Source organism: Athene cunicularia (assembly GCF_003259725.1).
Source record: "Athene cunicularia isolate RWA chromosome 1 unlocalized genomic scaffold, athCun1 chr1_part2, whole genome shotgun sequence".
Taxonomy (NCBI): Eukaryota; Metazoa; Chordata; class Aves; order Strigiformes; family Strigidae; genus Athene; species Athene cunicularia.
Window position 1 is genome coordinate 10,383,954 of NW_020799092.1, and position 16,991 is coordinate 10,400,944.

The 16,991-nt window shown below is 40.4% G+C and overlaps 1 protein-coding gene across 2 annotated transcripts in view; it reads right to left on the reverse strand.

Moving 5' to 3' along the window:
* Positions 1-14: 14 nt before the first annotated feature.
* Positions 15-16,991, reverse strand: part of PTPRO (protein tyrosine phosphatase, receptor type O) — a 66,114-nt gene continuing 49,137 nt past the window's right edge. For both annotated transcript variants that reach the window (XM_026867960.1, XM_026867959.1), the window contains 10 exons: positions 14,534-14,569; positions 12,951-13,032; positions 11,810-11,900; positions 11,256-11,332; positions 8,853-8,987; positions 7,784-7,906; positions 6,104-6,258; positions 3,739-3,874; positions 1,680-1,800; positions 15-529 (listed from right to left, as the gene is read on the reverse strand). In XM_026867960.1, coding sequence (XP_026723761.1) covers positions 1,696-1,800; positions 3,739-3,874; positions 6,104-6,258; positions 7,784-7,906; positions 8,853-8,987; positions 11,256-11,332; positions 11,810-11,900; positions 12,951-13,032; positions 14,534-14,569 — 940 coding nt within the window. In that variant the 3' untranslated portion in view covers positions 15-529; positions 1,680-1,695. The remainder of the gene's footprint in view (positions 530-1,679; positions 1,801-3,738; positions 3,875-6,103; positions 6,259-7,783; positions 7,907-8,852; positions 8,988-11,255; positions 11,333-11,809; positions 11,901-12,950; positions 13,033-14,533; positions 14,570-16,991) is intronic.

Below are 16,991 nucleotides of genomic sequence, written 5' to 3' on the forward strand. Positions count from 1 at the left end.
ACCCCACCCCACCCCTTTTCATAATCTCCAGATCTCTTCATGTATGTTCATGCCTTGCTATTTACTAATGAGGTATTATTAGATACTAACAATGCCTGCTCTCCTATGAACGTTAGCACAGACCAGTGACACATGAAGAAAGCTCTTCAGTCAGCCATTAAAAAAATATTGCACTTACTTTAACCTTAAGCCCAACCTGCACAGAAAAAAAAGAAAATAACCAGAAGTACAAAACAAAAACTCAACACTCCGAAGCAATCTATTTTATGCACATATAGTGTCTTTTCCTTCACGTTGTTTAGCTGAATTTGGTCCAGTATTTTAAAAAAAGTCCAGAAATTAAACAGTTCAAAAGACACCGCAGGCTCGTTAAGGCTTTGTCTCCCCAGTGCTTCATAAAGTTCAAAGTTTCTTTCTTTCATTGTCCATGTACTGCAAAGCAGTGGTCCCTCATGGCAGAACAATTGGCCATTCATAAAAAAAAAAAAAATCTGAAGCAAGGGAAGATGGGTGTGCTTCATGGTCTCACCTGGAACCAAACAAACAGTATGCTTTAGAAATAAAAAAGGAAGTAAATACAGTTCTTGGCACATATTTTTATCAGCCCTCCAAACAGGCTGGGACTGTAGCCCTCCAGTAGAAGCAGCTGGGCTCTGGGACTCCGATTAGACAGTAAACTACCTGAACATTAGGGAAAATGAGGGAAATCAAGGCTCATTTTATGGGAAGGGGAATGATAAATGCAGAAGCTAATAAAGGTGCATGTGCAGCACCACAGCCACACAGCAGAGATGCCTGGTATTGGTACACACAGCCCAGCTCTCCACCAGCTATTTCAGAGGCTAGGTTGTGTTGAAAGTCTGTAGCTTCCTGCTTCACTCAAAAGCAAATATTAAGGTTACAGCTGGTTTATTTTACTGCCATCGGATGAACTAAAGCTCATTAGCCTTTAAACAGCAGTGATGTATGGCCTCACAGCTTGTCCCCACCAGCAAACCTCTCGGTAGGTCAGAGTCCTGTGTTTTACTCTGCAGCTGGGGGCTGGGCTGGGCTGGTTGCATGCAAAGGTCAGTCACTGGGGCTCAGTGGAAAGGCAAGCTGGTCGCTTCTCTTACGCTAATGGTAGTACCAGTTTGAGATCCCCTCCTGTTCTCTGGTTCTAGATTTATTAAAATAATTTCCCAGTGTTTCATGTCAGAGCTTTATGGTTACCATCACACCCTCCATCAGGCTCTGCTGCCACAACAGCAGTGTTGGCAGAGCATCCCTAAACCTCTGCTGGCCTTGGTAACCTGGCAGTTGGTAAGTGACTTGAGAATGACTGAAGATTTAAAGTCCTCCCCTCCTTAAACTTTGCAAAGTGTGTTAGGACAAGCAGCAGAGAATGGTTAGATGGCTCACTCGGGATGTCCAGACTCTCTTTTTCTTTGAATGATGAATGGGCGAATATACTCTTACAGTGCTGGGAAAGTATTATAAAGATTATTTACTGTGAGGGCTAGAGGGATCTTCCTTGCACTTTCCATGTGAAAATCACCTCAGAGGAGGATGAGGCCCAGAAAGCTCCAAACCACCAGCAAGTCTCCTGCAGCAAACACTCATGATGCTGGGTGCTGCTGAGCAGCCAGGATGCAAGGCTGTGGGCATGGTGCAGGGCCAGGCTTGCCTGACTGACTTACCACCTGTGACTCTGAACTAGGACTTGCTGACATTCTCATATATGACATCACTGATGCAGAACTGCTGCTTCTTCTTTTGCCACATCAGTTGCACACACTGGTGAATAAAAATGTATTGTTCCTGAAAGAAAAAAAACAAATGAATGGGCATTTTTGCACCTCAGAAAGCATGACAAAAACCCAGGGAAACAGTTTGATAGTTCGCAGTTACAGCCTGCACAGCTTCTCCGTCTCTCCCTCCTCAGCCCCTCACAGTGTACAGTGAGGTGTCTGCTCCCAAAATAATAGCCCACAATTGTTACAGATAGCAGCTGGGGAGGCATGAAATCCACCTGAACTACCCCTAACATCATAATCACTTATTAACCACATGAATGATGATGGGATGGGACAGGACAGGATGGATCTGAGCTAAAGTGGGTCTACTTTATTTTGCCTGAAAATGAATTAATTCCCAGAAAGGTACCTCAGTACTTTATGTGCAACAAATTGCATCCATGTCACACATGCACCTGAAATATTTTAATGTTCCTTAGAGCTTAACTTCTTTATCAATAAAAAGCTGAAACCTGATTTTGTTCACAGAGCAGTTATTTATTTGGGGAGTTATCAACCTCTGTGCAAATGACACTGTAAATCAGGTCAGTCGCATGCACTGTTATATTTGTGGATAGGTTTTTGTGCAACAAGACTGTGGTTATCTTTGATTTTTGTTTTTGTTATGGACTGGCTTTTCTAAGTATTGTCATCACTAAGATTAAGCACTGTGGTTCAATTTGGAATAACCTTAATTGATGACTTTTAGATTTCAAAGAGAGAGAAGGCAAACCCTGATGCATCCTTACACTAAGGTTTAGGTAAATCCTTACACTAGGTACAGGGAGACAATGATCTCAATCGAAAACAATTGTCTCAAAACTAAAGTCTGGATTGCAGCCCCTGTAACCAGTGTTCTGTAGATGTCAGGAGATATCGATGAGTTTGAAGCAGGTTTCAGACCACATAAATGCCTGGACTTCCTCACACAGTCAGGTGTGACTGCTAATTTGGAGTGACTGCTTTTAATTCAGGGTATTCTCTAGTTTAACCTCCTTTTTGGGCCTGTGCCATTTGTTTTTTTTTTAAACTGCTCAGCGAGACACTGCCAAGTTTCCAGCGTCCCAAGGCAACGTGAACCAGGTGAGCTGTGAGTCCCTTCAGGCAAGACTTTTCTGTGGCCTCTGTGCCTGAGTGCCAGTGCCACCTAGTGACCTCTGCGGCCAGGCTTGGCCACTGCCTGCCGCAGCAGGAGCTCAGCGACCGCCAAAGCCCAGCCCTTGACATCAGCCCCAGGCAGGCAATGAGTTTGTACACAGAAAAAAAAAAAAAAAAAAAAAAAAAAAAAAAAAAGGAGTGATAACGCAGTTGCAGTTGAAATCAACCATCAAGATTGATAAACATCTCTGGTGTTTACAAAGGAGCCACCTTTGGATTAATATAGCAAATTGTGATGAAAAGTGGTAGTTTATAGGAATGATCCAGGATGGTCTGAGAATAATAACTTTTTTTCATTTCTAGATGCCAGTTTTTGTCACTGCAGGTTTTCCTCCTCCTCTCCTCATCCTGCTAAATCTTCTTTGATTTGCTGTGGATCAACAATCCTTGACAACAAATTATCTGCCAGACCTAGCCTGCAAACAGTGACGGTGGCACTTTCAAATGCCTGGAGCTTGCCAGCTTATACTCTGTCTAACCAGTGAAGAGTACAACAGGCATGAAATCTTTTTGTATGTTAATCTCTTCTAATGCATTTTTTGCATATTAATTTCAGAGAAGGTAAGAATAACTTATCCCCACTGGAACACATCAGTGAGATTGTGGATATGTTATCAGACCCACCTACGCAGCAGATTAATAATGTGACAATATTACAATGAAGATGAAAACTTAATTGTATCTCTTCATAGCTATTTTGTCAAGTGTTCAGGGGGAACAACAGTTGTTGGACATGAACATGCTATGGAGATGTATGAAATAGATCTGATGATATATTCACAGTGTTGAAGTGACCTGATCTTACCTCCGTCTGCACCATGGACATTCTGTAGGACCGCATGTCAGACACCAGGCCCAATATATCTACGAACTCATGATCATGGATGTGCTGTAAGAGCCGATCCAGGGCTATGAAGGTTCCTGTTCGTCCCACTCCAGCACTGCAACACACAGACATGCATCTCAGTTCAGGTTTTTCTGATCAGGACAAACAGGAAAATCAGTGGTACTGCAAAAAGAAGGTGTCCTGCAGCTGTGATAATCAGATGTAGCTAACTGGAGGTCAGATAGGCTGGTTAATCTGTAGGACTTAATGCCCAGCAATTCTTTATCCACTGTTTAGTGCAAATATTCCATCTTCCTATACTCCTCTTCATGCATTCACATGCAGAATATGCATGCACACCCTTGTCTACCCGTAGCTGTCTGCTCTTCCTACTTTCACTGCTGCCCTCAAGGATTTCATGAGATATCTCTAACCACAGGGGCTGTAGCCATAACTGCTGAGACCCACTCAGCAGTGATTGCTGCTGGGGCTGAACTTGCACAATTCAGTTCCACAGCTGTTCGCACTGCAAAGCTCTCGGCTTTGGAAAGGCACTGCACTACCGCAGGTCATCCTCAAAGGACAAACCACCCAGAAGAGTCTACACTCCAGAACTTCTGCCTTGGGAGCATGAGACAGAAATAGTCAGCAAACACTCAGCTGACAAATCTTCATCCCCCCAAAGGGAAACTTAAGTGACTAGAAAAAAGACATGCTGTTTTGTTTTAGAGGTTCTTATGTGCATGCAATTCTTTGCACTGCAATTTCACATGTAACGTTTAAGTCTGATTTCATTATGAGTATAGCTTTACAGGTATTGTAGAGTTTCATAGAGCATCCCAACACCATACCTACTACTAAGGATAGAAGTGTTTGCATTAACAGAAGTTCTTTCTGCTGTCTTGTCATATTTTGCAGAAAAGCCTTGAAGGTATTTGCACTAAAGTTTAACAGTTCATCTCAAGACAGATCAACATAACTGTCACAAAACAGGTTGGGGTTTTTCTTGCTTGCATTTAACAAAAGTGTCAATATCTTGAATGAGATGAAAACAACGAAACTTCTGATCTGACAGATTCATTAACTGATAAATTAATTCTGTGCCCTCTTTAATGTTTGAAAACAATTGCTGTAGGAGTGGATAAATACATTTTCTCCACCCCTTCCACTAATTTCATAGCATTGACACTTTTAATCTACTTGATCTAAGATGTACAGTATACAAAAAAAATATTACCTGAAGATATCTCTCTCTGCTGCTAGAAGTATCCTAATTAAAAATAAAATACTAAAGTTGTTACCCAGCTCTCTGATACTTGCTTCTATTCCTTCCCAGAACAATTAAGGGGTATATAAGGGGTTTGATTCCACAGCGCTACATATAAATCTCTTCCCTGGCTTACTAGTGCCTTTCTTGATATTAGGACTCCCAGAACAATATCCCCTATGAATTTCTCCATTAAGTTACAGGGGAGGGCTGCACGGTTTGCTACTTTTACAAATGCTGTTGTTTTGCATTCCACTAGAACACTAAGTGCCTTATCTGGAAACTAGCAATGATATTGCTATAAAAGACTGTTTGCCGGGAAGGAGCTCTAGAAATTGTGTAAAGCGGTGGCAAGAGAGAGTCAGTGCCAACCATCACATCAGCACCAGGAAAGACAGCACTGGAGGGTGCTGACACATTGTGCAGCAATGTAACTGCTGCCTCTCTGGTGGGTGATGTAGGGGTGGGTGATGTAGGGTTGGCTGAGATTAATCTTATCAAGCCTTGACTTCCATTAGGAGTGTGTCACCATAATGCACACATATTCATCCAATGTAACTCATCTATTTACAGATTTCTCAGAAAAAAGAAAAAAAAAACATGTAACATCACAGGATTCTGGTATTACTGCTAGCACAGGATAGCACTCTTCGTGTTACCTTCTGAATGTACCAAAAGCCAAGTGGCCAGAGTAGGAGGATCTGTGCAGAGACACACTTCTGCAGGGAAGCTGTGCAGCTCAATCACACCATCCGTATTGTGAAGGTGTGGAAATGAGAAAGCAGGGGCATGCTCTGAGCTAGTATAAATCAGGTTTGCCTGCCGTGTCTCCTGAAGACATCTGTTTATAACATCCAAAGAGCTGACTTTTCTCCAGAAAGCAGTACCTTCATGTCTACAGGTGCAGGCTGAAATCCCAGCCCCACTGCAGTCAAAGAGAGGGACTAATACCCCTTAACACCAAAGAGAACAATCTCTAGCTAACAGGTGAGCAGAACCCCAAAATCTCTTACAATAGTTTCCCAACCTATTTAACAGTTTACACCCTTTAGTTCTTCATTTTCTTGAAGCATTTACCTGCAGTGTATGACCATGGGCCCTTTACTCTTTGCTGATTTCTGCCTGACCATCTGTACAAACTGGAGGATGCTTTCAGCAGCGTTGGTCGTGGGGACACCATGATCTGGCCAGGCAGTGTAGTTAAAGTGCATCACATCTTGCACCTCATCAGCCTAGTGGGAGAAGCAGAACAGCACTATGTTCACGGGAGTTTTAACAGTGCAGTCAAGCTCAGACTGAGGGCTTTTCGTAATTTTGTGGTTGGGTTTTTTTTCCCCCCAAATACAGTCTAAGAAAGTAAAGTCAGCCCAAAAAATGGCAAAGAATTTACATGATATTTGATAAAAAAGGGGAGGGCGTATCAAGGCCATCATTATCAAAAAGGCATGAACTCTTGTTTCTGCATTTGGGATTTGGTTTTTGTTTTTTTTTTCTTCATGGTGATTTGATTTTATTTTGCTTCTAGATCAAGAATTGTTGTATTTTACAAGTTTAGGCTTTCTTCCTCTTTACATTCCATTCCCTCTCCTCCTCTCATTTTACCACAGATAAAGAACAATGCTTTTGGCAAATAATCAAGACTGGACTCTTGAGAGTATTTGTTTTCAAGTTTCAGAGAAAAAAAAAAGACTAAAAGGGAAGAAAAAATCATTATGGGGCAAAGGAAATATTTAGAAAAATACCCATTATTATAAAAAAAGGTTTATGATTCTAAAAACTCTAGTGACTTTAGGTGAAATAAAATCCTCAAAACAACTCATTTGTCTTTGAGACTTAAAAGACCTTGAAACACAGGGAAGGATGGGGGGTGTCATCACCAAAACCCATGACAAGCAAAGCTTTTAGTTTTGCCATTCTGGGTCAGGCTAAGTAACCCTACTGCAGTAAGTTCTCTCTACTCATATTCAACAGCAGATGCTTAGGCAAAGAATATTAAAAAACTAAATCAATACAAAAGACCCTGAAGTAGCTTGGGTTTGGTAAAGGACAGTTGATCTGAACTGCAAACTGCAGTCTTGTCATTATTTTCAATGGATGCCAACTTAGGCATTTGCACTCCTAGTCTGCACCTTGTGCATACTTTGTAGTGCAGTGAGTCATGGCTGAGCATGGCCAATGTCAATGTGCCAGTGCACAGCCTTCTTCACACCCCCTCCGTCTCTCTAACCTTTCCTTCACGAGCTGGTGCTGGCAATGGGCTGGTGCAGGAAACAAAGCTGGAAAGAAAGGCCTGAAAATCTGAACAGCTTTAATTTGGAAATCCCATGCTCTCACCTGTGTTTCAGGTACTTTCTGTGTACTTTATAGGAATATATGAATATTGCCCTTTTGAAAAATATTTTCAGTTTCTACATTGGTATGTTCAAGTTTTGAATGGCTCATAGCAACAAGATATATCTGAGATAAAGAAAAGAAGTTTACGTATTTGTTGACACTAATTATTGGCACCACAGAAATGTCCAGAGCTCTGGTACTACTTCTGTTTCAGTCCTGTACTTTGCTGAGAAATTCAGAGACAACAATTTTAGGGGAAAGCTTTGTGATTTACCTATTTGTCTATGTGGAGTGAGGGTATGGCCATCAATCTCTCTCTTAGATGTTTTCCACCAAATGCCAGAAATGGACAAAAGTTAAAGAAATGGCTGGACTGAAATTACTCCCACCCTTTAGCAGGGCCAAGCAAAATGTTTCACTTACATAGCTAATTCGGAAATTTCTATAAACCCAATCTGCATGCTCCTCCTCTGACAGCATCTCCACTGTGATGTCCCCATATGCAACAGGATCTTCTGTAAAAGGCCAGTAATGGTCACATTTCACCTGAAAGGGAAATGAATACATACATATGCATATATTAAAAAGTACAAACAAAAGTATACCGAACCTCAGCTTTAGCAATGTCTACAGCACGATTTACTTGATGCTGAAATAAGAGGTAATATATCCTGCAGTGATTTTCAGCCTGATCATTCCTACTTTTTAACTATGGACATAAGCTATACATTGGTCTTCTGAAGGGTAGCATTAATTTAGTGAAGAATGGAAAATTTTGTAGATTGTTACTTTTCCTAATAGAATATGTCTAAGAGGAACAAAACATAGTGAACAAGAATAAGTATTTTGAATATTAATTTATTTTTATATATATATTTATTCTTGATCCCCATGTTTTGTTCCTCTTAGATGTTATTATTATTTAAACTTAAAAGCACAGAATCACAGAAGGGTGAGGTTGGAAGGGACCTCTAGAGGTCATCTTGTACAACCCCCCTGCTCAAGCAGGGCCGCCTAAAGCAGCTTGCTCAGGACTACGTCCAGATAGATGGCTTTTGAACATCTCAAAGGATGGAGGCTCCACAACCTCTAGGAACCTGTGCCAGTGCTTAGTCACCCTCACAGTCAAAACGTGTTTCCTAATGTTCAGATGGAATTGAACGTGTTTTAATTTGTGCCCATTGCCTCTTGTCCTGTCATTGGGCACCACTGAGGGGTCCATTGTCTCCACTCCCTCTCATCAGGCATTTACACAGTGACAAGATCCCCCTAGTCAGGCTGGAACATCCCAGCTCTCTCAGCCTCTCCTCATGAGAAAGATGCTCCAGTCCATTAACCATTCTGAAACACCTGCCATAAGTGAATGAAGAGCCCTTCCAGTTCTGGCTATGATGCTGACTCATGATCAGAAAACAATGCAAAGAAATTCAACCACTAGAAAAATGTTTTCAGAGTAGTTTCTTTTATACTAGTGCAAGATTTTGTTACATACCCTTCTTTTCTCATTACACTGAGTGAGCATAACAATAATTTGAGATTTTTGCTGGAGAACCATCTTCCAAAAATCATTCCTAGTTTCTGGCAGAGGTCCTTGGGTTGCAATGTATTCCTGGGGTGAATTATAACCCTAAGAAACAAGAGAGACAGGTGCTGTTTACCAACATGATTAATGCTTCAGAACACATACTTTTCTCTGGCATATGTATTTTTTAGCTTGCTCAAGTTCATTTTTTAGTTTTTCAAGTAATTTCTAATATAAAGAAACTACTTCATGATTTTTAGTATTTATTTTGAGATGATAACTTTCTCCTGTTTTTGATGCTCCTAAAGTATAAGCAATCTAGAACGAAAGAAGGAAGATGTTCCAGCTTCTTCCATATTTCATATTCTAAGATTTTGTTTTGTTACAGGCACAAAAGCAATTACAGATGCTTAGCCTGCTCATCTCAAGCAGTGCCTGTGATTTTCAGTCACTAATGGAAATGGAAAGTAGCAATGAGCAGGGTTATGTGCACGTGTTTATGTTACAGGGACTTAAATTAATAAAATATTAATTAGAATTCTGCTTAAAAGAATAGAGAACATGCTGAGTCAACACCCTTAACAGATTATCATTGCTATGTTTTCTTGAAGCTCAGATGCTTTACATCCATGTATTCTTCTCCTATCTCCATCAACATGCTTTTAGCTGGGAAGACTCCTTCCCTCTCCAAAACAAAAGACCATTATAAAGACTATAATAAACGATCCAAAGAATGGCCATTTTGGCATCTGCTATAACCATATTTGCTGAGATTGTACCATCAGAACTGCATTTGGAAAGTTACTTGATATTCCAAGTAAGAGGAAAAGATACATCCAACACACAGCATGACCCCATGTAAATTGAGCGATTTCTGTGCCACCACATTATGCAGATTGTAAAAATATTCGTGATTTGGAAGCACTTTCCATTAATGTTTTTCTGCAGACATCTCTAGAAGTCAGCTCAATCTGAGTTTTTGCACTACACAGAATTTTCTGGTTTTTTGACTGCATGGTCTATGTCTGACCTAAGTGTCAAATCTCTATTACTACAGATACACAGATCACCACTAGTATCTGTGTTTGGAGGCAGGTACTCAGTGGAGAAGTAATCATCAGGAAAAGCCAAACATTGAGATGACATGTCTGTCCCAGTTTCTATGGTTAGCGCTATGCTATAAATAAAAGAGATGTAAACTATAAAAAGCAGAACTGAGCAATCTGAAAAGGACCACTACATAAAATCCTATTATCCATAATCCCATGTCATAGAAGTTTCATGAGTTCTGAATGATGCTTTTGAACACTGGAATATTTTTCTTTCTTGATACACTGTGAGCTCCGGCACTTGCAGCTTGAGTGTTTAGGTTCATGTTCTTGACACACAAAGTGCAGGCAACGTGCTCAGCAGTACACGCTTGGGCAATGCCACAGTGACAAACGAGTGGTTTCACTGACTCATCTGAGGGCTCCTCCCTTTTCCATAATGCTGACTCAGCCTTCTCCACCAGAGCCAGGGCCAGCTCTGTCTTCTGTTTTTGGCAAGGGTGCAGAAATGCTCATTTGCCTATGGTCCCCAGGTGAAAGGTCTTTTTCTAAATGGATACTGTAGTGTCCTGCCTCCTCTCCATGCAGAGCAACCCAGTGAACATTGCTGTCCCTGTACACAGCTTACAGTGAACCACAGCAAGGGAGGATAACAGAGGGGAAAAACCTTGCAGCAGCGGCAGAAAAAAGCCTGGGTGACTACACAAGCTCAGGCGACAGTGGAAAGAGCTGATGAGGTTTTAGCTCACCCCCAGTGTCAAACTGACTACAGATCTGCGTATACTTCAATTATCCTAAAACCCTGGGTGCTGCTCCTGCTGAATAGCTGTTCTATGCCAGGCAGAGGGAGGCACACCGGGAGCACCAGAGACGAGGCAGAAAGCAGAAGCTCCCTCCACGCACCATCTGGGCTGCGTGCATTTTGTCAGTTGGGGAGTGTCTGGCTTAATCCTTTTTCCATGTGCTGTAGAAACCTGGAAAAGTCTCTCATTTAGAAGTTTATGTTTTTCCTAGCTGTCTTAAAAAGCCACTGAATCACTTAACATTTCCTCCCCATTTCCCTACCAGTCTAATCTAGGTTCCACAAAGATTTACAGCTCACCCAGTGCTACAATGGCGAAATTTGCCAAAAATCTTCCCCCACTACCACCTTTTTTCTGGTGGCTGGTGAAAAGCACAGTTCGCTGTAGGCAAAATATTGGAAGCTGAAGAAGGTGCTGAAGACGCGATTGAGCTTTCAGGAGATACTGTGCTGTTTCAGGTGACGCACTCTAACTGCTGTGCAGGACACTGCTCTTTACACTGACCAAATCTCTGTACTCACAGGAATGTAGTTGGCATTAATGTAGTCAGATCCCTCTTCTTCATTCATTGAAACTAACCGGACACGACTAAAATCATCTGTAAAATGAAAAGAAAAAGGGCACTCATCTCCAACTAGGCAAAACTTAAATTAATCCTATAAAAACTGAAAAAAAATCTATTAAACAAAAAGAAAATGCTTGTATTTACCAACAGAGAGCAATGTTTGCTTCAGTAAACACTACACAGATGCACCACCACTGTTCTGCAAAATACATGCTCCAATTGCCATGCCTTTGGGCTTATTTAGGTTTCATTAAAATTGTAAGAGAAATATAGTAACATTACTATACCTTGTGTTTCTCACTTCCAAACTCCTGTCTTGATAAACGTCCCCAGAAAGCTATGTCTCTTCAAAGCTAACAAAAAATACCTACTGCCTGGCTCTCTCTAAGGGCAGGTTTTAGAACAGGCTTTTATCAGTCAGAAAATCTGTCCTGATTCACCAATTCTCTTACTAAATTTTTCTTTCCCTCTTGAGGGACTTTAGCAGGAGCCTGTATGTGTTGTACTTACACGGCAGGATATTTGTGTAGCGATTTTTACAGCGATTCATGGGAAGATCAGCAGCAAAGTGGGGTATGTCAAGCCCAATCAGTTTTAGCTCCTGGGGTAACAGAAAGAAAAATACCAGGGTGAAACTCTCAAACATTAAAAAAATAATTCTTTGTGAAGTGATTAGTTGTGGCAGGTACCAGACCGAAAATGGTCATAAATCACTTTATAAACTGACTGCAGGATTACACTGACTTTCCTTATCTGATGCCTCTGAGTTCAGCTAGAGAGCTGAACAAACAGCTAGAGAGCAACGATATGGTCTCTCCTGCTGATGCTGCCAACGCACTGCTGCCACCCAAGGCTGTGGCTGCAGACTGGTTCTCTCTACCTGCACTTAATTAGCCCAAAAAGCATTAAACCAGCGTGTTGGTAAGTTCTTTCTGTGGTGGTCATCCACCCTACTTAAAGGGTTTTCTTCAAGTCCTCAAGTGGCTTTTGATCTTGATACTGGGGAATGCTTGGAAGATCTCTCTAACCATTCATTCCCTTCAGTAGCTACAGCTAATATATGATGGATCTTTTCACTGTCAGGAAGGGAACATGGCAGCCACCCAGAATGGTGTTAACACCCTGACAGTCCTTCCCATTCTGTTTCCATCTTTAAATCTTCCTAAGTTAGCCCTGGGACAGGAGCTTTTTAGTTTTATACTATTATACTAAGCTGACTTTAAATTATGAGTAATTAAGAGAATGTACCTGAACCGGTCTTAGAGAGACCTCCCTGCTCTTAAAGAGATTTTTGATATTACCTTCTCATTTCAATGCTTCCCCTCAAATTTAGGGCAATAAATACATAAAATAAAGACATCCTGAATTCAATTCAGGCTGCTAGCGTATCCTAAAAACTTAAAAGGAAGTATGTCAGTCTGACAATGATCTTGAATCACATGTAATGAGCCACTCAAGTCAGCTCACTAAATGCAGCCTTTAACCAAGATTCCCTTTTAAATTCTGCAAAACTGGAAGTGAAGCTGCCCCACCTACCAACAGCACATATTAAACAACACAGAGCACAGGAACATACCACGCAAACCTAACTTCTGGAAAAAGCTGATCTAGGCATGGCAGCTACGAGAGGACAGAGTCCCCACAGACTTACCTCAAATTGCAGAGAAAATTTATAATCTGAGTCTTTAGCCATATCTTTGATGTATCCATCAAAATCATCCAACTGGACAGGGCTTTAAAAGCAAAACACACAGAAGTTAAGAAAAAAAAATATTTTTTAGTACATTTTATTTCTATTTTCCCCACAATACTATCAAGTAATTTCTAGTTAAAGCTAGAAAGCAATAAAACGAAAAAAACAGTCTTGTGGTTGAGTGCCACCACATGGTGGGCACATTGCTCATTATCTGCATCATACTGTAATAGCACCAGAAAGAGAGGCAGAGAGGGGGTTGCTGATCGCTCTGTGTGAGCAAAATTCTGCAGCTGCTTGTGCTGATGATAATAAGCACCCTGGTTTGGGGGGGCTGCAGTTGTCCTACCTGAGGGAAACCACTGGTCTGAGAGTAGGGGAATGGCCCATGCACCCTTCCTATGATTCCCTGGTCCCTGAACTGCTTTTGCAGGTGGGTATGTCCCCAGGGGTGGCACCACAGTAAAGTGGTGATCCAGCACCCCATCACAGGCCCACTCTCAGTACCATCCCACCAGTGTGCTTCTGGCACCAGGGAAGCTGCTGCTTCATTTAAGTTGCCTCTTGTGCCATGTAAAATGTTGCTTTCAGATCTTTTCACACCTGGCAGAGACACTCATCTGAGCTTTGTTCATGTAGAAAAATGCATTTCATATTTAGGTTTTGATTTCTTTAGAAGGTCCATCAAGAAAAAAATCCCCTGAAACAGCGTTTTGGATGCCACTGCCATGACTGCTTTCTCTGATGACTTTGAGACATACACACATTTGTCATTAGAGGTCAAAGTCTCCTCCCAAAGAGATAGTGCATAAAAAAAGTGGTCGATAACTATACAAAACTATGCAGAGCGTCAGCAGGTATAAATTAGCTTTGATTTAGTGACTCCCATCATTCTGCAGACTTTTTCACCAGGTGAGGGTCTATCTGTTAGTACAGGCACAGCCCCTGAACATAACAGAGAAATAATTAGGCTAACTCTCTGAATAATCATACACAGGTAAACAGCTTCCCTCACCTAATTACCATGCTCTAATTTACAAGCTACTGAAGCATGTATACAGTAATCTTTTCATTTACTTTGAGGCAATATGCCCAAAGGAAGCTGTCTTATCACCACTTAATTACTCCTGTTTACCCGTTAGCATTAATGATCTAATGTTCTAGCAACAGCTATAATGAGAGCCTCGTGTCAAGAGGGAAACATCAATATAAACAAATGCATTCCAGTTTTTCACCATTTGTAATTTTTAACTAAGGATAAGCTCTGTTAGAATCACTAAGTTGGATAATTGATCTTTTTCCCTGATGACCAGTTTTCTATCAGTAAGGAACTGTTTTACCACAACCTATCTGTTGAGAAGAATTGCTTTTGTCCAATTATTGTTTGTTTTCTGCCTCCAGATATCTTTCTCAAGATGTGTTTATCAAGAAGCTTTCCAGATCTGTAACTGCAACATCACTATACCAAGTACTCCATAATGCATGTTTGGTCTAAGGTGATATATTTTTTTAATTCTTTAAATATCAAGGAAGTTACATACTTGGTCAGTTTTCTCTTCTTTAATCCATTTTTACTCCTGTTAAAAAAAAAAAAAAGAAGAAAAAAGTAGTGTTTTTCATTCCTTAAACTATTGTATAGTCTATATTCAAAGTTAGTACTGATTTAAGAACATAAGTTTTCTGGTCATCATCATACTCGGGATGAGATTGGTGATAATATCTTGGGGACATTTTTAATCTGATAGCAAAATTTCCATTGACACCAACAGTATGCGTTTTCCATTCTGTGGCTCTGAGAATGACCTGCCTGTGAAAGGGAAAACCCATGCCCAGCTCAAGCAATGGGTCCTCTACAAATCCTGACACAACAGCACTGTTGGCTCACATGGGCCAGGGCTGAGCCCCTGAGGGCCCGAGCCCAGCCAAGCCTGGCAGGGGCTCTGCTGTTGCAGGGGACAGGGCACCATGGTGCCCCCAGCTCTCTGCTACAGCTCTAGTGGGCTGGGAAACTGGATGCCGACACTAGAGAACAGCTGTGAACAAGAAGCATCTGTTGGGTAAAAGGAGAAAACCACCATCTGCAAATTCAAGGAAGGATGGAGGAAAAAGGAAAGGGCCTGAACACTATTTCTCATCCATTTCATAACTTGCTTATGATGAGCAATGAAGACAATGGCAAATATCCTACAGACTTCAGCAGGCTTCAAGCTTAAACCTTAGAAAATTTTAATTGACTTTTAACAGTTAGAGATAATTATGCTAGTCATGTAACACACTGTCTTCACATGATTTATAAGTGATATAATTCCCTAGCAACAGTTGTGAGAAAGCTTATGAGTGTGTTAAACGGTATAACCCATACAATATGGACCTGAGAACTGCACTACACTACCACCGTGTGGCTTTTTGGATGGAGTGTGTTTTGCATTCATTTTGCTGTTGTCACAATCAATCAGATTAAATGCACGAAGTGAGCACCCTGAAATAATGTGGCTAGAGGTCTGAAAACACTGATCCCCTCTGTTAAACCAGCCACAGAGCACAAATCCTTAGGAGGGATTTTAGTAATGTCATTTTTTTTTTTCCCCTGGGCATTAAACAATAACTGGTAATTCATCACATTATAAAGATATCATTTTAATTTCATTATGATATTAAAATGATTTCTAGGTATCTTGAGTCACAGCTTCAATTAGTAAATTAAAGGTGAAGACTTTTAATTTAAAATCAAAATATAAAGAAAGAAATAGTAAAAAGTGGAATATTTTTATTTTTCTACCTTGTTAAATTCAGAAGTGAAATTTTAAAATAAATAAATTTTTAAATAAAAATTAATTTTAAAAAATAATTTCCAAAATTAAGTTTTACAAAATGTTCCATTTTTGGAGCAGCCACAATCTGTAGTAATTTTGTTATCTTGTGAAGATACATTTCCATTTAGATGTGGAGCTTTGCCTGCAGAGTTAGCAAAAGCTACAGCAATACCAGCTTTACACTAACATGGATATTTACTTTACAAAGCTTTATTTTGCAAATACTATAAAACTCTTCATCCTACCATGTTATCTATCTGTATAGTATCTGCACATTCATGTGTCGTATACACATAACCCAGTAGTATTTGTTCTATATCTTCAAAGATTTTCTTCCAATGAAATATTAAAATTAATTTCTGTAAATTATTCAAAACATTTCTTCTCTATCCCCTGTGACTGTGGTAAACCTTTTAATGTCGGGCATACTGGAATTCATTTCAAAAGAAAAAGATATCTAAATGCTGTTTATGATGGGAATGCTTCTAAGAAGGCTCCTCCAAGCAACACTCCAAGAGGCAATAAAACAAACGACTGACATCCATTTCTCAGCAACATTCTTATGCTTTGATAGTCTCAAGAGGCCTTTGTTTCTTAGCATTGCAATTGTTTCCTGAATGTTCCTAAATGTTTTAAACCAACTTGTGTGCAAAACAAAGACATCTGAAACATTTCATTAGCCAGTGTTTCATCTGTTCTTCAATTTACCCTACAGATTAAAATACAAAGAGAGGGATTAATCTCATCTCCTTCAACTTCAGCTCCTTTAAACTTGGTCATCTAGACTAAACCAGGTAGCTTGATTAAAGAGGAAAACTCTGAAGAAAGAGATACATCTGGAAAGGTGAGTTAATGCATATTAAACAAAAAGAGGCAAAGTGGAAAAAAGATGACAACTCTTTGCAGCAGCGCCATTGGCAATGGCCACCTTTGGGTTCCTTGACCATTAGAGAGTTAAGAAAGATCAGTGTGACCTTGACAATAATAAACAGCTTGCCTGATCCTCCATCACTGTGCAGATCTGATAGTTAGTTCAGTTTATGTCAGACAAGTGACAAGTCAATATAATATTAGCCTTGGAGAGATGTGGAAGACTGCCATCTGCTCTTCAGCTGGGTTTGTGTAGAGAACATGCTTTTAATTTCACAGAAGAAATGGACCCTTCTTTAGTAACATAAACCCAGTC